Source organism: Strix uralensis, chromosome 3 (genome assembly GCF_047716275.1).
Source record: "Strix uralensis isolate ZFMK-TIS-50842 chromosome 3, bStrUra1, whole genome shotgun sequence".
Classification (NCBI taxonomy): domain Eukaryota; kingdom Metazoa; phylum Chordata; class Aves; order Strigiformes; family Strigidae; genus Strix; species Strix uralensis.
Window position 1 is genome coordinate 128,254,486 of NC_133974.1, and position 21,628 is coordinate 128,276,113.

Consider the following 21,628-nt stretch of genomic DNA (forward strand, 5'->3'; position numbering starts at 1 on the left):
TTTGTAGACCAATGTGACCACCAGAGAGGAGTTCCTGCTTATCCACAGGAAGGACAGGGCGTGCTGGCAGGGATCACACCAAGACAGAGTGAAGGTGTGAGGTGAGATGCCAAGAGGCAGGGTCAGGACTGAACTGAGACATGATTGAAGCAGCCGTGCAAAACTCAGAGCCATAAGCATCCAAACCCAACTGAGGGAGAGGGACTGTGCCAGTGCTTACCCTTGGTCTCGTACCCTGCTGATCAGAGCATACTGGAAATAAATCTAAATTCGAGTCTGTCTCTGTGCTGGGTCAACCCCCGACCCTCATGTCCTAGAGACCCCTGCAAGACAGCCATGTGGGAAAGCCCCTTCCATCCCTTCCATGCACTTTGGGACACCATCAGTGAAAACGCGTGACATGCAGAGCCCTTTCCACACTCAGAAAGAGCAAAACAAAAGGCAGTGTAGACGCTGCACACACAAAACAGCAAGTCCTTCTCAATTTTCTGCCCTCTTCAGACCAGCTGGGTCCTGGGCCAATGGGGGCACCACGCTCAGGTACTGGCACCCCAGAGAGGGAGAAATGGTAAGACACAGCCCTGCAGACTACCTCCCTGTTCAGTCTACGAGCTTTTCTGCTAATCTTCCCTGTTGCCTGGACAGCTGGAAGAATCAACCAATTTAATTTCCTTGAATTGAGCTGCTGCACTTAGGTACTGATTTTTCAGCCCAGTGACATCTTATTTTGAAGCACCTGAGGTATCTCCATTTGCGCTCATTTGACGCTTTTGTGCTACGCTGACAGATCATACAAACACATCCAGCAAATGCGTTTTAACTGATGAAACACCTTGTAACCATGATAGCATTTGGCCACAGATTGGGAATCTCAATTTCTTCCAGGCACTGAGACAGTGACTTTGCCACCCTGACCCCCTAACTGTATACCATTGTTAGATGTAACCAGGGGGCAATGGAGAAAAGATTATTGACTTTTTCTTCTCAGAATCCAGACACAGTTTAACTGATTTTCTATCCAGGTAAGAATGGTATAGCCTGTAAGTGACTGCTTATTTCCTCCACAGAGAAAATGCTGAATGTGTAAACATGCTGTCTTTCAAGGGCTGTCAAGTAATGTAGGTATTGAGTGTTTTTTGACAGGATGCTGTAAATGGAATAAAGGAGTTTTTGGCCTCTGCGGTAGCTATGATTACTGGCAGAGCTATGCCCTTCACACTAGTGATTGGGGAACAAACAAACAAAAAAGGCTGCACATCTGCAGAGGAGAATAATGAGATGAAAGGCTTACGTGTCCCAACATTTCAGGGTAAAGACCCTGGACCAGTGAAACAATAACGAAGGGCATTCTGTGGTTGAAATGTGCCAGCTGCAGAAAGCTATGGATTTTAAAACTCAACATAGAAGCCACAAGCAAATTCTGAACATGGGAGAAAAATCCTTAATAATTGTTAGAGCAAAGAACAGTGTTAATCAGGTACGGAACAATTATACTATGAATATTCCAGCATGTATATGGGTAAGTAAAAGACAACACTGTTCCATACTCCTCATATTTCTCTTGGATCTCTCAAATAAAACCAAGTGTTTTTGCAGCTGCCCATAGACTGTCTATAGCTGCAACTCAAAGTGCATCATCCAGAGCACCCACTTTACTGGACTGGTTTAATTGCAGCTACGAACACATTCACAGCCCACAGAAGTGCTCCAGGAGAGGACCTTCAGAGCTCATGCAAGACCCCAAAAAGGAGATGCTGAACTTTTTGTTAAATAACAGGAAGTCCCAAAAAGCTGCGCTCCTGCGCCAATATGTTGAGATACCACTACTGCATGATTAAGATACAGGTGCAGTTACAGAGATGTAGGAGGCGAGATTAAATACTAGCTTCCTCCCTGGCAGATCATTCAGTGTGACTAGAGACAGGGTCAGCTTGGGCTGCTGGGATAACACTATGGGCTAGGTATACTGGTGGTGACCTCACATGCTCATCTGGAGACAAAATGTGATGAAAGCCAACCAAGCGGAGGAAAACTGTTCCAGATGGCAAGATCTGCTCGAGAGAACACTCACCTGTCAACTGCATTAGGAAAAGGTGAGGGGATAAGAAAACCTGCTGCCAAAAAATAATGGGTAACGGGCAGAAAAAAAGAAGAGAAAATACAGAGGTATGAGGAAAGCGTAATGCTTCAAGGATCTGAATGAGATCAGGTGGGATTCTTCCTGCTCTGGGTCCACAGTAGTGAGAAGCAGATTTAATCTCAGTTGGGGTCATGCCCTATCAAGGCAACCTCCACTTTGCAAGTTGTAGACACATCTTCCCTCTCACAGTGTAATAGTCCCTCCTTGTACAGCACTGGCCTTCCTCTCCAAGCGCCAGGAGCAAGGGCACCTATGAAGCCATGGTGTACCTCCCTGGCAGAGCCCACGCTGTGGGGATGTGCAGAAGAGAAAACAGAACCAAGCTGAATCAAAAAATGTGCCTCCTGACCCACCTGATAGTATGCAGAGTAGATACCACCCTTCTCAAGGTCAACTACTTACCCACACCACTGGGCACAACTACAGCAATAAAGCTACTGACATTGAAGTGACAACGCTGCTCCCCTGCTCTCCCAAAAGAACAAGCAAGGGAATCTTTTGGTCTTAGGACATATGCTGCTTTCTTTGAATTTGATCCTGTTCTATACTTGAAATAAAAGACAGTTCTCCCAAATCGTCCCTTCTCCACTCCCACTGCTTGTGGTTTTTTTCCAACTTAGTTATGACCGCACTCTACTCACTCTATTTCATTAAAAACACTGGCTAAGTGAAGTTTCTTTCTCTGCTGCCCTAAAGTGTGTGGCCATTTGTGTTCATGAAGTTGCTATAAAATAGTGCAACAACCTGAGCGGCGTGGTACACCTATATGTAACGTAAGCAAGGGGGAACATGGAATTTCCATTTCCCAGAGACAGCTCAGTTGGATCTGTGCGTATTCCATCATAAATAAACTTTATTAAAGGAGGTAGGATTCCAAAATTAGTCAGTGCATAACAAAATTAATCCTCCTTTTGTAGCAGACAGGGCACAGGAACATTAAATTTGACCACAAGGGATCAAATTCTTTCCTCGTGTAGCTCCCTGCACTCCATCGGTCTGCTGGCCCTATTCTAATTTAAGACCGAAGTTCTCACTGCCACAAACAGGAGTTAAGCCCACTGCTCAAACAGACGCCTCTGTAGCCATATAGTATATTTAAAAATGGTGCCATTTCTCTGGAGGTGCTAAAGCTAATTTCCAGATATACTGTTAACTATGATGCCATCTGTAACAGTGCAGTCCTTGGCCAGTGAGCCCTACTTTTTCAATATGTTACAGGAAAAAGTTTCTAAGATGTCAGTGTCTCTCCCATATTCCTTTCACTTGTTCCTTGGGTGCTATTTGAGATGATTTGAAAGAGATACACGTTTCGTTTGCATAAGGCACCGCTGCCTCTCTGGAGCTTTGAACTAAACCCAAAGCCTAGTAGACTTGGACACCACCACATGAAATATGGATTCTATTACCTTTCCAGTTTTCATATGCTAAAAGGGCATTATCAGTATCTTAAAGCTCTTTTAAGCCTTGTAGCTCACAAGTACAAAACATGTAACAACATGTAATACTATTATAAACATATGAGGACTTAGAATGACTTCATAGCATCTGCTTTTCAGTGGGATTTCATTACTTTAGATTTTTTGGCATTCCTACCATGGAAAATAAAAACGAAAATGGCACTTCAAATTATGCTGTTAAAAATATCCAGTTTCTCCTCCAGCTTCTCAGAGGATTTAATTTTTTTTATTTCTTTTAATTTTCTGGATATGGAAAAGAGTTCTAAAAATTATTTTACTTGATTTAATGCTGAGTGTGTTTCAGTTCAGTACTGTAACATGAGTTAATTAAACTAAACAAAGGCCACATTGTCAACACTTTCAGCAAGAGCAAAGAGATGATATTTTAAAATGAAATAAAAATTGCCAATTTATAATAGTATTTCTATTCTGCTTACTGAAAATGAAATGAAGCAAGCAATCAAATACACACAATAAACCTTAAACACTATAATTGTTAAAGTGTTCCCTTTTCTTGTTTCTTTTTTTCTTTCCTTTTGGCTTTTTGTCTTGTACCCTACTATCAAGCCTGATAACATAAAGTGACTGTGACAGCAGGCAAAACGTTTAGGCTGAAAAATTCCTTAACGTTTTCTACTTTTTATTAGAAAAGCACACAGAAAAAATATATCATTTGTCATTGAAAGAGATGAAAAATAATTAAAACTTAAAATTGATCTTGCACCACCTATTCTTTACGTACATTCAGGCTAGAATCTGATATACAGAGAGTAATGAAAAGAAACAGGTTCCTTCTGTGGCAGGGAAAAAAATATGACTTTTTTCCCCCCCAGGAGACTGAAATCCATATCTGGAGCAGACTACTGACAGTGTAATAACCATCCTGTCCTGCCAACGCACAGTGCTGCTCAGCACAGCCCAGGCAGTACCCTTAGGGAAGGTTTGCGGGGGGTCTGCATCCCATTTGCTGCCTCTCTCAGAGCCTGGGAGGAACATCATTTTGGGCAGCATGTGCTGCCTGATGTGGTATGACTTCTGCACCGGCCTGGGCTTAGAAAATGAATGAACCCCATCACCTCTGTGGGCCTGCTGGTGCATACCACTGGCCACGACAGCCCGCAAGGGGACACGGATCAGCAAAGCTGGTCCACAGAAGCGATGCTCCCTCCTAATAATACTGCTGATCCTTTGCCACCAGTGAAGCAATTGCTCATAGTAAGTACCATTTGCTGATATAAGAGCCTGGAGACCTCCCAGTTCAGCACTGACAAAGCCACCACAAATATAACCATGGAGACTGGAACCAAAAAAAACCCACCCCTCCCTTTCCAAGCTGCAACATCCAAATGGAGCACAGAACATGCTTGCACAGAGCCACTCACAGGCAGGTCAACTTCACCTGTCTTCACCTTTTAACAGAGCTACCCCTATTCCATACCTATGCAGGACATTTTCAGCGCATTCATGAAATTCAACGTACCGTTTTGCAAACCTGTAATACAATGCTTCCTCCCCTTCTAAAAGTAAACTTGTGATAGGCTAAAAGGTTTCTTTTCCCTGCCTACAGTTATGGCCTTTGCTTCTTCCACAAGAAATTACCTGCATATGCTTTTCTGCCACAGCTGTGATGCCTTCAGAAAAGCAAAGTGCTTTGCACTTTGATGATGAGATACAGACCAACCAGCCCTTGGACCACCACAGACTGACCACAGCAGGCTGGCAAGTAGAATCAGGTCACAAAAGCTCCTCACCTGGCTGATATTGCAGCTGCAAAGTTCACTTGAGTTCCGTAAAGTTCTCAAGAAAATAAAGGCACATAAAGCGAGGCTTCTTAAAACCTAAAGGTATCCCCTGAATAAAGGCACTTTTTTGGCTTTCCAGAGATAATCTTGTAACTGTGTACCACCAACTACTTCCAGCTACTTGCTTTGCAACAGTCCATCTCTCTGCATAGCTTAGAGCTTTAGACATGCGAGTTTAAATACCCATTTGCAATTTTCTGGTTCCACAGCACTTCCAGCATTTCTGCAAAAGGACTAAAGATGCACCTTTTTTAAACTTTGCCAAATATCAATACCTGTCAGAGAAGATTTTAAAGATTTCATGATAAAGATTAAAGATTTCAAATTCAGGGCCAGACTATTCTGTAACAGCCCCCAAAATGTCATCTGATCCCTTCAGTATGGGTGGCTATCAGAGACCAAACACACAGTATCTGATTCAGGATATTTATTCCTTTCTTCTTTGTGCAACTGAATAAAAGAAGTTGGAGCCTTTGTAGTAGCTATTCAGAAGCCACAACACTCCAAAATACCTTTGTATTCTTTTCTTTCCAAACAAAAAGGAAATATCTTTTAAAAGATATATAAGGAAGATTTTTTAAATCTTTTTTTTTTTTTTCAAAATGCCTCATCCATCTCCTCTTGAAGCTGAAAAGTTTGGTTAAGATATAAAAGGTAGTTACAATTGCCATGACTCAAGAACAAAGATGTCAGATTTGTCTGAAAAGATCTTTCTCAAGAAGTACTTAGTTTCTCTATAGCCACAATGTCATATCAAAGAAAGTCATTATTTTGACAATATTTACGATGATACCAAGACATGTGAAAATTCTATATACACCCAAGACAGAAACTGTAAAGAAAACTGAGAGCTCTTTTCCTCCAGGTTTTGGAATACGTTATTGTCTCCAAGATTATGTCATAAAATTATCTCTCTTGCTAAAGTACAGATGCGTAAATGACCTGAAAATCCAGCTCTTTAAGTGCAGAATGGATGAAATGAAGGCTATGGAGTTACATAGCTATTCATGTAACAAAGACTGTTGAACAAAACTGGGCTTAGCTAGAACAGAAATTAGGCAGAATTCAAATTTACAGTAAACAGGCACTGGCCAGAAGACCAGCAAAGGAAATTGCACATACTGCAAATGATTTAAACCACGAAACTTCCCCCAGCCTATTCCCAAGCCTGCCTTAATATTGCGTGAGACATACAGAAAAGAAGTTTAATACAGTTCCCTAAACACGGCATTCCAACAGGCTAAGATGCAAGTGCACAGAAATACTAATTGTAAGGGCTGTGTCCTGCTCTTAAGCTAAATCCCTAGCTACTTTAATATCCATTTTATAGGCATTAATTGTGGCAGTTTGCTCCTTGATTGTGCTTCAGCAACAACATGCTTCTGCATTTCTGGACTTGTCCAATGGAAAATAAATGTGTCCTTTTTCCAGGGAGGATGCTACCCAACCACCTAGATCTGTTTCTTGGGTGGAAAAACATCCCAGGTCAAGCTTGAATCATGTTCCGAATGGCACAATAAGATGAAATATTTTAGCCCAAATACAGAAGAGAGCCAACAGAAAAATAATGGCTCTGTCTGTTCATATTCCAGTGCTCTGACAGAAATCCTATCCTCCAAAGAGTTAAGCAACTTCCAGAGACGATCAGTGAGGGAAATCATCATATCTAATGTCTTTATGAAGGGAGATAGAAAGAGGTGGGAAATAAGAAGATAGAGGGGAAAGCAGGCTCAGAGGAGGAAATGGCTACATATTCACACAAATAAACAAGAATTTTATTTCCATGTGCTGCAAATTGTGTTGTGGAAAAACTGGGCTGATTAAAGCTACAACTAAATGCTGTCATTGCAACATGACGGGACTATTTCCAAGTGTGCATTTAAAGGGACTGCTGAACAGTATATTAAAAGCATGTGCACTTACCTAGTCAGCAAATAGGTCAGTGATCACCACTTACTCTGTTTTTTAATAAAGGGATTTGAGATTATTCCCTAATCTTATAAGAAACACAGATTTTCATTATTCTTTTGTGAACTAGAATGAATGCATTATAGTAGCTAGAAAAAAATTAAAAAGGCATCTTAGTTTGTCTTTCTTCAGTTGCTCCCTAGTAATATATAACTTTAAGTTATGGTTGGAAAAAAGGGAATAAATTGGCACACGCTATATTTTATTACTGATTTTGGAAAAAAGCAACAGCAGGTTTTCATGAAACACACACAGTGCCTCACATTGTTAAATCCTTCAGGGTAATCTGGCTTCTTTCTTACTGCTGGCAATGGGAAACAGTAGTGAGATTGCCAAGACTTTGATTCTTCGTTCCTCTGGGCTCTCAGCGCCCCAGAACTTCGAAAGCACCAGGATCCATAACTCCTTGGTAATAGGTACTACGGTGTGACCCTGGAGCTGTGAAGCCAAATGAGCTATACAGAAAGGACCCTGCAAGGCCTAAAATCCCCCAAAACACGTAGATGAGCTGGTAGTAAAGCCTGCACAATTAGATCAGAAGTTTTACCTATGGTTTTGTCAGAAGTTTGCGAAAACTGAGACACATCTCAAAACCAGCAAGAAACAGTGATTTTTCCACGGAAAACCAGATCACTGAAAAAATTCCTAGCACACTTCAAAGCCATAATCAGTAACTAAGCAGAAATCTAGCTTTAGGTTGAAAAAGGGACTTTGATCTTTGTTGGTCATTTAGTGGCTTCCACAGCTCCAGTGCTGGGGACAGGTCACAGATGACTCCCATTAATCTAATGGGTCCCGGCGAGAGAGAGGGAGAGAGGAGAACAGCAGCTATGTGCTATCCTTCGCTCCAGGATGAGCTTGGTAACACCAAAAAATTATCAGGCGTAGAGCAGAAAGACCAGGTAGTTTGCAGTTTACTTGCTACGTTTGGCTATGCATATAGCTCTAGTACAGGTCAAAGCCACGTAAGATCTGTGTATTTCTATTTAATGGGACTAGCAGTCCCACGTTAGCTTTTTTCCACGTGTTTTTAGACAAAAACGTGGCGTTTCATTGTATTTCAAATGTACGGTGGATGCTGCTGGAAAACTATTTAACTGAATTAGTTTATGAGACACCACTTGGGTTACATGAAATAAAGTTATGTATTAAATCCCTGGTTTATGCCAGGTAATCTCCTTCCGTTAAGAGAAGTTTCTCTCTGGGGAATATACCTTATTTTATCAGCCTGAACTTCAGCTGTTTTTCTTTTTTTACCTCTCTTTGTCCGGATCCACCTTGCTTTGTGGAGAACTTTCAAAACTCACATGGCAGTGTATGTGCCTACCAGAACTGGAAGCATCTAGCAAGATGAGTGCTGAGGGTGCTCTACGTGTTCTTATACCCATAAGAATGAAACAAAGCAAGGGAATGCCTTAATTTCCTTTCCTTCTCAAAGCCCTGAAAAAGCAGAGCCTCAATTGCCTTTCCTTCTCAAAACCCTGAAAAAGCACCCATTTATTTTCCCTGACCCAAAGACAGTATGTTTGGAAGAAGCTGAACAGAATATCTATGCAGTAACCTAAGTGCTGTTACCCTGCAGGTAGACTCAACACATCGTCTCCTTTGATCATGGAACTGACCAAAAGTTCACTTAAATCAATGAGAGTCCTTCTATGAACTTCAATGAGCTTTGGATTAGACGAATCTTGTACAGGAGCAATACCTGAGCCCCCGGGTAGGAACACATTCCAAAACGTTTGGAAAGAACCTTTTACTTATTTAGTACTTGAACCTTTTAAATCAGAGGCAGGAAAAGGAAAAGTGCCAAGAACAACCCTTTTCTGACATTACCTTCGTTTCCTTAATGTTACATATTTTAATAGTAGGTAGAACAGATGGTGAAATATAATCTCTCCACTGAGAACTAAATGACAGTGACTAGCTGTAGGGGACACTAAAGTATTAAAGAGAAGGAAATGTACAAATAATGAAAGTACATTTTGTCCAACTTGCTTTTGATGAGGCATAAAATAAAATGTAAATAATTTCTATTAGGAGGAAATTAATATAACGACTTTGGTATTTGCAATCAGAGTGAGCTTGTATTATATAACCTGGATTTGCAACTGAGGTAGTGCAATACCATTTACTTGGATTTGAAGTAAGGATTATATCAATTCTATTTTCACCATCAGTAATAAAGCACAAAACCGATACCATTAACATGACTGATAATAAAGAGATGTGATTAGTCTCAGCTTGGATAGGCAATTAAAAAAAAAAAAAAGGAGAGGAAATGTTGTTTAGCTGTATATGAACAAAGAGGTTCTATTAACCTGGGTTTGCAGTGAAGAAAAGTGTCAATATTGCTAACACAGGTTTGCAATTAAGTTGGTGTCAATGTGGCTGGGAAAAGGAGTTCATAATTAGGACAACACAGTTAGTATTGACCTGAATTTTCAATAAAAATCATGTCTGCATTTTAATTTGGAACTGTAAAATTCATCCCTGTGCTCTGCAAATGACCGTATAATTATTAACTTGCAGTTACTTTACAATTAGAGAATTATTTACATAATATGTTATTTTTTTATATAACCATGTGCCTGTTACAAATGGTGAGCTGCATGTAGGGTTCCCAGAAGTGTCCAACACTTAAACTTCTACATTTCTTTGCAGAAGCATTCCTAAGGATTTAAATACTTTACTCACAGAAAAAATTACTGCTTCAGCAAGACTATGCTCCTGCTCCAAATATGGGTTTCTTTATTAGAATTACTAGTTCTAGTTAATTACTAGTTAAATCTCTATTAATGACCTCACAAATAATTATCATACCCATTTATTGTAAATATTCTCAATGCTTCTAAGGAACGTGATCGAGAGGGTACTTAAATGGACATAAATTGGTTGTTCAATCAGCCTTATGTACTTCAATGCAGAAAACCAACAATGAGAAGAGTATTTATTTTACAGTCACTTTAGAACCTGAGCCTGCACTTTTTTGCACTTACTTTCCTATGTAAATCCAAGTCCAGTATATCAAAACAACACTCACGGATAGGCAAGGAAGGATTTTTCTTAGGAAAAAAACCCAACCCGCTTTTATGTGCTCTTTCCATGTTTCCTCACAATAGAAAAGGAGAACATGAGCCCAGCAGCATTCTCTGTCTCAGTCTGTTTTAAAAGTTAACCTCACCTCCTTCTTCTTCTTCTTCTTCTTCTTCTTCTTCTTCTTTTCCTGCTTCTTCTTTTTCTTCTGCACCATGAATCAAAGGTATCTCAACTTCTGTTGTGCCTTCTTGGTTCAACAATGGCTCTGAATAAATTTGATAAAAAGAAGATGAACAGCGAGGCTTTTTAGAATGGACATAAAAGGATTAACATGCACTGGAGAGATTACCATTAAAAACACTGGCAGAGGAAAAAGATCCTTTTCCCCAAAGGTACAGATACAAAAGCTGTCTGAGGGAAATCCAAGGGGCTGTAGTTGAGAGCAAGGCCTTGATCCTCCAAGATGCTGAGCGTTCTGGGCTTTAGCACAAAACCCCCACGTGCCTGGCTCCAGGCACAGGCCATCACTGGGGCTCACCACAAGGGGAGAGACACGCGTACTCAAGTGTTTTGCTGGACTGGGGACAGAGCATTCACTGCTCTGAATGTACAAGGCTGAAATCCTTGTCATTAGGTATAAGAAATGCAATGTTCACTTGTTTCTTTAACAGTTGCAGCCATTAAGAAGTCAGCTTTTATCACAGAGAATCCATAGGTACTCCCCTGCTCAGGGTTGAATTTAGAGTTACCGTAAGATCGGGCTCCACAGATTTAGCTTAGTAGGTATGGAGAAAGAAAGGGAACTTAAACACTACTGATAATATCTGAGCAATAACTAGTGGTCCTGCCTGTTAATCTTGCTCTTTGGTGTCAAGGCGTGTGCAGTACCTTCTATTTCCATGCAGGAGCTTTGGGAATCTGCCCCAGTTTTCATCTCCTCCTCTGCAGAAACATGCTGTTGTCCTGTTAACACAACAAATTGAAAACGACATCAGTGTGATGGCCGCGTGCAGGCAGCAGCAAGTTCATCAAAACAGGACACGAACCTAACATACCATGGCCCTTTTCAGCCAAGCGCCGCTTTTTAAAGCGATTAAATGAACGATGTTGGACTTTATATATGAAAATATCACTTAACAAACTCTAAGCGTTAAGTATGTTAAATGTCTGGTTGAAACCGACCCTGAATCAACTTTTTTTTTCTTCTTTTGTAGCTCAGCCTTGACACACTGATTCTCATAGGAGCTGTTGCAAAGCGCTGGCACTTGACAGTCGACTTAACAGAAGGAACAGAATCACCCCACAGGCTTTTAGAACAACAACAACAAAAAGGACAATAATAACACCAGGATCAATATGGTTAAACCCACATATTTGAAGATGTATGTTTTCCAGCAACACCAGAGATTACTGCACCACAACTGGTTGGCACACAACCTCTACTAGCCAACAGCGTTTCCTTAAGGCAGAAGAGGTCAGGCTGAAAACCACTGGATGCTGAAACTGGAAGAACTAAGGTTCCCAACTGGTTCATTATCTCTGTCTTAAAGAATTTTGATACAAAACTTTACCTTCGGCTTGATCTTCCTTACATCCCACAGGATGCACTGGGTCATTCTCCTGTGCGCCTTTGGAGTCTTTCAGGGAGTCTGAGGAAACAGCAAACAAACAAACAAACAAATCCTGCAGCGGTTTTCATGCTGGAAAAGTCTGTTAGTTACTTCAGACACAGGTAGCCCTTAGGTGCTAGCTTCATATCTGGCATTCTGATACGCTGACAGATTTTCTATCTGTTTAACTACAGACTTATATACTACAAAAGTATACTCATGGGTTTCAATTATTCAAATTGATTTCAAAATCTGTACACTTACTGAGCAGTTTTTTGCCTGCAGTACAAACCTTAAACAAGGAGCTGGCACGATAGGACACGTAAGAATAATCAGCAGTGCTACCAAGAATTTTATTTCTAATGAACAGAGCGGCACAAAGCTATGAGAAACAGCACAAACAACCTACTTGATAAATAAAGTGATTCCTTATTTATTTAGAACAATGCCAGCACTTTTCATGGTTGGACTTCCACGAGCTTGACAAACATTAAGTCCTATAAATCCCAGTGCAAATCCTAGCCTCATTTTACTTGATGGCAGAACTCCCAATGTCATTATCGTGGCCAAGCTGCTTTTCCTTTTTGAGGGAGACCAGCAAAATGAACTGCTCAAAGCCATACCCTGAACCAGTGGCACAGTGAGGTTTAAATTAGATGATGTTGGTGCAGTTGCTATGCTATCTGCAGCCTTCACAAACACAGGGCATTATTTTGTTGTGCCGAATGACATTTTCTGACAGCTGCCACTTCTTAGTTCTTGTGCGGGGATGGAGAAATGCATCATTCCACTGCAGTCAGGAAATCACAGCAACACAGCCACCAGTTTTAGCTCTGCTCATCTGCATAACACGCAGCTTTTACTGAATAAAGAGCTCTCTTTGAGCCTTGTTAAAAAACACCGCTGATCTAACTGGACATTTCTGCAAACTACAGAGGTAAGTACACTTGAGGTCATAACAATGGTAACAGATAATCACTATTTGTATTCCAGAGTGGAACACATTCTAACATGCTGCTAGATGAGAAACTTAAGTAACAGTGCCAAAAGATCTATGGTGCATGATAATAAATTACGCTATGACAGTCTTGTTACGGCTCTACTTCCAGAAGGTCCCTTTCTACAATATAGCAGAGTAAATCTTACAACATACCAAAGGATGCCCCTGTAAAACTCCGTTCTTGAAACTTGCCCAGAACAATCTCTGATGGATAAGTGAGAAAGCTGGGTTGTTAACATCCGATCCAAATTTAATAATCTGTAGAAAAGGTATGTACCGAAAGTGTGTGGCTTTAATTAACTGCAAATAATCCCCCAAGGCAAATATTTAATTACCTGCACAGCTTCTTACTTCTTTCGTGGCATGACAATAAGTTTATAAATCCAAGTTTGAAAGCAGAATATCTCACTGATGTACAATTTGTTAAAATTTGCCCTTGCTGCACTTTTTTCACCCTACTGAGGACTTAAAACGCTACTCAGTGCTATCAGCTGGACCACTGCGCTGGCCTTTCATACCAGGATGCCACATTGTGCTACGAGTTACAAGGGATTACCCTATCAGCCCGAATCAGAGCAAAAATAAATTACAATTTCATCAAATTCCAAGTTTAATCAAAAAGAGAGTTGAAGGACCTCTTGGTATAAATGGGAACGGCACTAAAAATCTGTATGGAATTTTTCAGGCGAACTTTAAACCCATTGAGTGAAAATCTGGCTTTGCTGAAGTTTTTGACAAAGCTTTCAGGATATCAAACAAGCCAAGAGTTGTACCATCTGTAGCCCCATACCCTAAGTTAATATTATCTTTTTCTGTATGATTTAGTTGCATGTTCATAAAAGGAACTGTACTGAAAAGCTGGAATTGCAAGTCCTCTGCCTTAAGTAGCCCTTCAAATAGCCAAAAGGGCTGATAAAGAGTGATATTACCTGCTACAGGTGGGAGAGATGCATGTGGCTCTGTCCCATCTGACCCTTAGAGCTATCTTATCCTACACCTATTGCACAGTACTTCATACTCCCAGATCTGTGCCTTTAATCTCAGTTCACAGGTGCCACTTTTCCTCCTAGAATGAGGAATGACTCCAATTTCATGCAAAAATCAATCCCCAGCATCAGAGGAACAATTACGCGCTTTGGTCAATAATAACAAATGGAGTTTAAGGAGCCTCGTGCGTGGCTGATGTATGTGCCCCATTACGCTGCTGTTTGTGGTGCAGCATCGCGTAGCTTATGGCAAACTACGGTTATCACACGGCGTGGGGAGCTGTCGCTACTCCCAGCCTTTGGCACAGCTGGCAGTCTGACCCCGCAGCTGCGCCAGGTGTCAGCATTAGGCACCACAGCCAGAGACCACCTCTGTGCTATTTGGCACATCTTCACACAGTCCCATAGCTGGCTCTGCACAGTTTCTTCTCACAGGATTGTAATTTTGTGTTAAAACTTTCATTTTTATCATAAACAGTTTTCTAATTGTTCCAGGGTTCAAAACCGCAATTTAATTGCCCAGAATTCCAAATTATCCCAGGCAATATGTAGCGATAATTTTGAGCAAATTATTTTTTGTAAAGCGTGTTTCTGAAAAGAGCAGAACATGGACAGAAGTTACTGTAAGAGTCCGCTGCTCTTATTTCAGCAGTAGAAATAAGTCTTTGCATTAGCATGCAGATTCTGAGTTTCAAAATCTTTAAGGTCAGGACCATGTCAAAGATTTCTTCTTTTTAAATGCAAATATTAGATCAAATATTCAAGCCAAAAGGTCCAAAGACAGATTTACTTTTAGGATTAGCAAGAATAAAATAAAGCAAAGGAATAAACCCAGATTTATGCAGAAAATCTGAGCCAAGCACGAGTAAAAGTGTAAGACCAAATGCACCAGTCAATAAAAGCCGTTCCCAAATTGGATACAAGGCAGCAGTGCCACCTCCAATTCAGCTGGCAAGCAGCGATGGGAATCCCACAAATGCTGATGATATACCACTTTCTGCGTGCAAGTTTTCAGTAGGGTAGTGGCATTCCTTGGGCTCAGCCGGTCCTCTGTGCTCGCTTAGCCCTTTAAAGCCTTATGCAACTGGGCATAAGCCAGTATCATAGTCCTAAACAATTACAGGGTCTACAAAAGCTCTAGCCATCCCTAAAGCCTTTGTTCATCTCTAATTGGCTAGGGAACTAACTTCGATTTTTTAAATGGCATAAAGCAGTGTTAGTCTTCCCCTAACACAGCTACTTATCTGTTAAGTCGTACTGGAGAATCCAAGTCAGGATATTATTTCATGGCACAGTGTACTTAGTTTTTTGATAAGATGTGCTGGACACTATTTACCTTGAGTAACCACAAATTGGGACTGTAAGAGTTAACATTCCTCCAGGCAGGACTGAAAATAATCAGTGTTTTTGATACTACACTGGAGTACAGTTCCTAATGTCATTGTTGATCACACATGAATGAACCAAACTTGACATTTAATGACATAAATGAACCAAAGATAGGCCACTTTGATCTACTGCACATCAAGCATCGAAGTGCTCACTGAAGTCTGAGCATCCCTTAGTTCCTCCAAACCTGCTTCTACTTGGTGGCTGCAATGACAGTATCCACGTCTGGAGCACGGCGCCCTGCACCCCTCCGTTGTATTGAAACAACTGCCGTGTGGGGCTGCACGGTTGAATGCACCTGGGAATCTTCCCCAACCTTTAACAACCTCTGAAGAAAATATCTGGACTTTGAGTAAGCTGATCGGAATACTCCCCAAGTATATCCACTGTTCCAATATATCAACAGTATGTTGAATTCAGCTCCAAGAAAACTGTGTAGCTTGCAATAATCAATCCTACCCTTCCGGCTAATAATCAGACACTATTTTGTCTAAAAGCTGCATAAACCCCCATGCTTTTCCACACCATTCATACTTTTTTTTGACTGTATAAAGCAACGCTACTCAAACAAAATTTTGCAAATGCTAAGGAAGAGGAGAAATGGTAAGATCTGAATGTTAAGTGGTTTTAATGATCTTTTAAAATTCACTTCCCCAGCTACTCTCTGTATGGCTTATTTACTGAGTCGTTTCTAATGTGCAACACACCTGGGTCCTGCACACAGCATAGATAAATCACCATGTTTTAGGGAGCTGTAAGAAGATTAAAGAGGGAAAAAGCTGGTCATTATGAAAGAAACAGGTTCAGTGCATTTTATTTTTTAAGCATGATACTGTGAAAAATGACTGGAATATTTCCAGAGTGAAAGAAATCAAGCAGGCGTCTAAAATTACAGGTAATGGTGTGCATGGAGGCTGCCACATGATTAGGGTATTCTTTTGCCTCATAAACCGAGGAAAATGTGTTAAAATGAAGTACTATAAAAAGGTGATTTATGAGAAGTTAGGGAGATATTCTTGAGCTTTGACTTTAAAATGTTATTTTTATATCCACCAAGATTTCATTTTAATCTGTCTTTATGACAGATTAGATTTATTGGAGCCCAAGTTTATAGGGCTTGGTAAAACAGACCTTTTTAGGTGCAACAACCTGTAGAGATATTTTTGCAATAGACCAGGCAGTTCATCTCCACAGGTGGGGTCCACCGTGTAATGCTCCCTCCCGCTTGTGCTTCGAGCTGACAGACTGGCATCTTCACTAACCTCACCTTATGTCCACGAGAGAAATTTCAGTGCAGCTGGTACGATAACCATGGGCATTCTGCTGCTGCCATCAGGGGCAGGGCCTGTTGAATAGGGCACTGGGAAAGGAAAACGCTGAGAAATACCTGGCTGCTTTGGTTAGGCCCTTCCCAGGAGAAGATGCCACGCAGCTGAAGGTAAGGGTTGAGGGGGACAGATGGAAGGAGAAGGTGCTCACATCAGACTGACAGGAGCACAGCTGGATGGCTCCAGGTCAGCTAATCTTTAAAAATAAGTAGGATCTAAATAAACCAGCTAAGCAGATTAGTGTTAGCTGTTGTGGCTGCCTGTACTGGCGAAGAGTAGAGTAGAAACATCTCTTGAGTCGTTCATGGGCTGGACCCTGTCTGGATGCACAGTGCTACAGAGAGGCCAGATTAGAAGGAAAAGCGAATAACCTGCATTATGTACAGCTCAAAGTAAACATTACGCGGGGTGTTAGGAGAATAGGTGCTAGGTTAGATGGCAATGGTTATGTACGTGGTTTAGAAAAAACCCAAACCACACCATTTAGCTTGTGTTAGCCAATTTGCTTTCACAAAAATGCTTCTAACCAAGGGAGAGAAAAATGTTATCACTGTAGCTGGCATGAAGAGCCACAGCTACGGTTGGGGGTGTTGAAACTCTTCCATTAAAAAGGTTCTTTTTCAGTTACCTATAATTGAAATTTTTCAGGCTGAAATTTTCCAGGTCTAATCATAGCCCAAGGGTGAAGTAAAAACATTTCATTGGTAGCTGCTGAGCGCTCAGCACTTCTGAAAACCAGGTCATTCATTTAGATGTCTTAATATATACTTAAGAGCTGATTTTAAACACCTCTTTTTGAACATATTGGCCTTTCAGTCAATCTTTTTCACCCACTTATCAGTGTCTAATTTATGTTGATTTGCACAGCTCCCCTGCATTTGAAATGCTCTATCTTTCAGTTTATCCCTTCTCAATCATTTATGGCTTTAGGACATCAGATTTTTCCATGGTGAGAACTACAGCTGGCCAAACAGGAATTTTATATCCATTATGCTTTACAGGCAGGATACTTAAAGGCTTCTGGGTTGCACAAAGTGAGTTTTTAGGGCTAGACCCTAGCCAAGGCATATACCTAATTCTGCTTTTGACAACATCAGCCCCCCAGCTGACTGAAGCTGACTCCGTTTCAGAGAATGTAGAAAAATAGTGACTTGCTTTAAATGGCACTCCCACCGGAGCACAGACTTTGGTGAACACCTGGAAATAATTAATCGCTACTTTATTTTTAAAATTAATTAGCATATGATTTAATTTCGTTGACCTTCAAATGAAAATTCAGTTCTTATTAAGTGCTAATGAATTAAAATCAGCGTATTGTGCACAGAAACTTTGCCATGATTGCATAATGGGGAGTTCATTCTTCACCTGTACTAAATCCAGTTCCTTTTTTCATTTTTCTACCAGAAAGCCCTATCAATAAATCAGGTTAAATAGTAATTGGTAGGGCAGATAACTGAGATGAAGATGCAGAACACTCTCTCTCACACACACACACTCATGCGTATGCACACACATTCTTTTTTTTTTTTAAAAAAATCAATCACAGGTTCAAACCAATCCACAGCTATATACAATACGGTCCATTTAAAATGAGTTTGTAGTCCCAGCACAATCCTGTATGGACAGGCACACTAGACTGAGTGCAGCCTGTCTGATACGTGTTTTATCTGCTGCATAAACATTAATGACTTTAATCACTTTGTTCTGCCCTTACACTTCATAAAGAGAAGCATCTCTAACTTGAAATACGCTGTATATAAAGGATCTACTTCCATATGCACAGTAATGAAGCGCTACGAAGGTGCTGCCTAGAGATGTCAGCTCTCCCCCAAGAGCTAATAGTTATGCATGCAAGTTTTCAAGGGTAAAATCGCAACATTTCTTTGCAGCATTTCCAGACAGTGGAAATAGAAACTTGGCACAGACTGGAATAAGACAATACCTCCACAGCATAACATCAAACATCTTGATATGCTTGGAATAAGACTATTCTCCTTTTTTTTTTTTTTTTTTTTTTCTTCTTTTTTTTCCTGAGGACAGTCAGAGGAGTCAAAAAATTCAGTCTGCTCAAAGGTGACATGTAAACTGGGCCCATGGACTTTTTTTTCTGGACAGTGTCTCTTCTACCGTGAATAACAGAAGAGATATACTTTCACATTAATATGAGATTTGTAATCTCACATTAGGTTTTAATTTTAATTGGAGCCCCTCAAAACATGATTCTTGAAATGTTCCACGCACTTATCATGAAACACCCCCTTTCATGTTCCCATCCTTCCCCTTTTCCTTAAAAAAAACCTGATAAAGATGACTCAGGTAAGAAAAAAATACTAGAACTTCATGGTAGCAGAGATGCATGTGCTTTGTTTTGAATATCACCACATTTTTGAGCAATAAATAACTATTTCAATGTGTTTGCTACATTCTAATCCCAGAAATACAAGAAAAAATAAGCAGAAAAATCACTAGTCAACTCTACTTGGAGTCAAAATACTTGTTTTGGTACACTCACTCGAACTGACATTTGAAAGACTGCTGTACTTCCATAGAAGGCTTGGAAACCTCCTATTCTGAGTGATTTAAACTACGCATTTTGGAAATATGTAGCCTAGACTTATTTGCCACAAATCTCCTTTCACAGTAATTAAGTGGAAGGACTGGAGAAACGTAATTTCTTTAAATGCATTGCATCCAGTTCATTTAGTTGAAGATAAACTACAGAAATGAGTATGTTCCAGAACCTGGCAGGTTTTAGCTGTGTTAACTCAGTGGGCAAACAATTTGAAGGCTGAAATTTATTTCAGGAGCAGCAGGTGTTTTCAGAAATGCCAGGATTCTGTAAAAGCGCCATTTCCCAAGCGGTAGCTAGTTTTTTGTACCACTAGTACTCATTTGAAAACAACTCAAAATCCAAAATCTGAGAAGTTGAAAATCTACTAATGGAAATAAGGATTTATTTAAACCATGGCCTGGTGGACGCGGCGGCCTCGTCATTCAAAATTCTTGGTTACATTTAAAAAACTAGCAGGCAAATCCTCAAACATGTTCTTTTCCCCACTGTTCCTTTTTTCTAGTTGTACGACTTTACAAACAAAATATATGGAGGAGAGTCGGTCTCACTCCTTTTTGCCTACCAGATGCTTTCCATCTTACTTTTGAGGAGAGGTAGGACATCAAAGAGAAACTGCCCTTTGGATTTCTCAGGGCACTATCTCTTCTCCCAACCTCTCAAGATAAGAGGGGAAGACACTATACTCTTAGCATATTATAGGAAAAGTAAGACCTACAGTACCAAGATGGCTGCTTTCCTGAGAAGAGACAACTAATACAATGCATCAAAAAACTTGAGTGGTTACACATTGAGATGGCCACTGAAAAGCATATCAGAAGACACTGGCTATATAGTCAGGAACAAGCACTCAAAGCAATACTAAAATGTTGGGATCTTCAGTAAGTCCACAGACAGCCAAAAAAAAAAAAATCCAAACTCAAAGCCTCACTGTGACCCTCACATTACGAAACATAAAAACCACATCTGATGGGGGATCTTATAGATACAGGATACATAAACAAGTCAAATGCCAGCAAAAAAAGAGAAATGAATGGCAGGCAATCACCAACTATTCTGGGGCTGAATCCGTCACTATTTCTGCCTTCCACTAGCCTTGCCATGACTTTAATCTGTGAAGATATCAAAAACAAAAGCCAGTGCTCCAGCAAGGGTTTGTGGGGTTTTTTTTTCCCCCTGCAGGATCAATCAATCAGTTAAGAGAGCACTTAAATCAATCTGCAGAAGGCTTTGAACTCATAATCAGGTAAGTATGTGGGCTCTCTAGCATGTGTCTTTGGAACAAAAGGGCAAGATCTCACACCCCGTCACACTTATCTAGAAAAATGAGAAGAGAGTCAAGCAGTGATGCTGAATTAAACATTAAATCTTCTAAAATAAATAAGTTAATGGACGTTAATAATTATGTTATCTCAGTAAAATGCATTAAAATTTTCTATTAGTCTTTCTTGAAGGCTGTACTGATGGACTGTATTTATTATAGATAGCATAACTCCTGTTTTGAATTACCAGTAGCGAACATTTTATAAATCACTCAGGCTTTTTCCTGACGTACCCCCACAAGAATGCCAAAAACTGTAGACCCGCAAAAGCAATTAATAGCGTGATATCATAAGAGTATCAAAACCAGTATGTCTATGCACTGGTTCCTATCCGTAAACCAACAACTCCACAGGAAGAATCTCAGCTTGAAACATTTAAATTAGATCATCTCTCTTTCTTGTTTCCTAAACTCCCTGTCATTTGGCCCCGTGACACTTTTAAATATTTATCACAAACTAAATGATCTGAGTGCCCAGCACAGTCTGCACAAGATAAACATTACTTTCTCTCTCTCAATTATGACTTCATCTCCTCCTGTCTCCTCTTGATGTGTTTATAGCTATTGTGTTTTTCTTTTTCCCCGTCAGGAGAGCACTGAACAGGGAGCTAATATTGCTGAGATAGATGTGCGTGCTTAACTTTACGCCTGTGAGTTGCCCCAGTGAGCCCAAGCTTTGGGCTTATTTCTGATGTGTCATATATGATATTTTAGTATTACCTCTATAACAAGGGGACTTAGGAATTCACAGCATCTCTCCTACCAGCACAACAGCTGGTGTCAAGTACTTCATTACAAAGACTTTTGTAAATGAAAATCCAAGGGTTTCCCTATTTCTGAATTGTTTAACTGTGATTTTGGCAATTTCCAGACAAAGGAAAATAAGGCTTTATGAAATGTCCTCCTGGGACTGGATATTTTGAAACACAATTTACAACCTGTACCTTTATCTTCACTCAGCTCTGTTTCTTCTGATGATGATAGGCTGGCTGCGGCTGAAGGTTTCGTCTCATCTATAAAAA

At 40.4% G+C, this 21,628-nt stretch overlaps 1 protein-coding gene across 3 annotated transcripts in view; it reads right to left on the bottom strand.

Annotated features, from left to right (window-relative positions):
• Positions 1–21,628, bottom strand: part of MACROD2 (mono-ADP ribosylhydrolase 2) — a 901,307-nt gene that overhangs the window by 30,934 nt on the left and 848,745 nt on the right. For all 3 annotated transcript variants that reach the window (XM_074864379.1, XM_074864378.1, XM_074864376.1), the window contains exons 13-16: positions 21,551–21,619; positions 11,975–12,052; positions 11,292–11,366; positions 10,549–10,668 (exon numbers count right to left, since the gene is read on the bottom strand). In XM_074864379.1, coding sequence (XP_074720480.1) covers positions 10,549–10,668; positions 11,292–11,366; positions 11,975–12,052; positions 21,551–21,619 — 342 coding nt within the window. The remainder of the gene's footprint in view (positions 1–10,548; positions 10,669–11,291; positions 11,367–11,974; positions 12,053–21,550; positions 21,620–21,628) is intronic.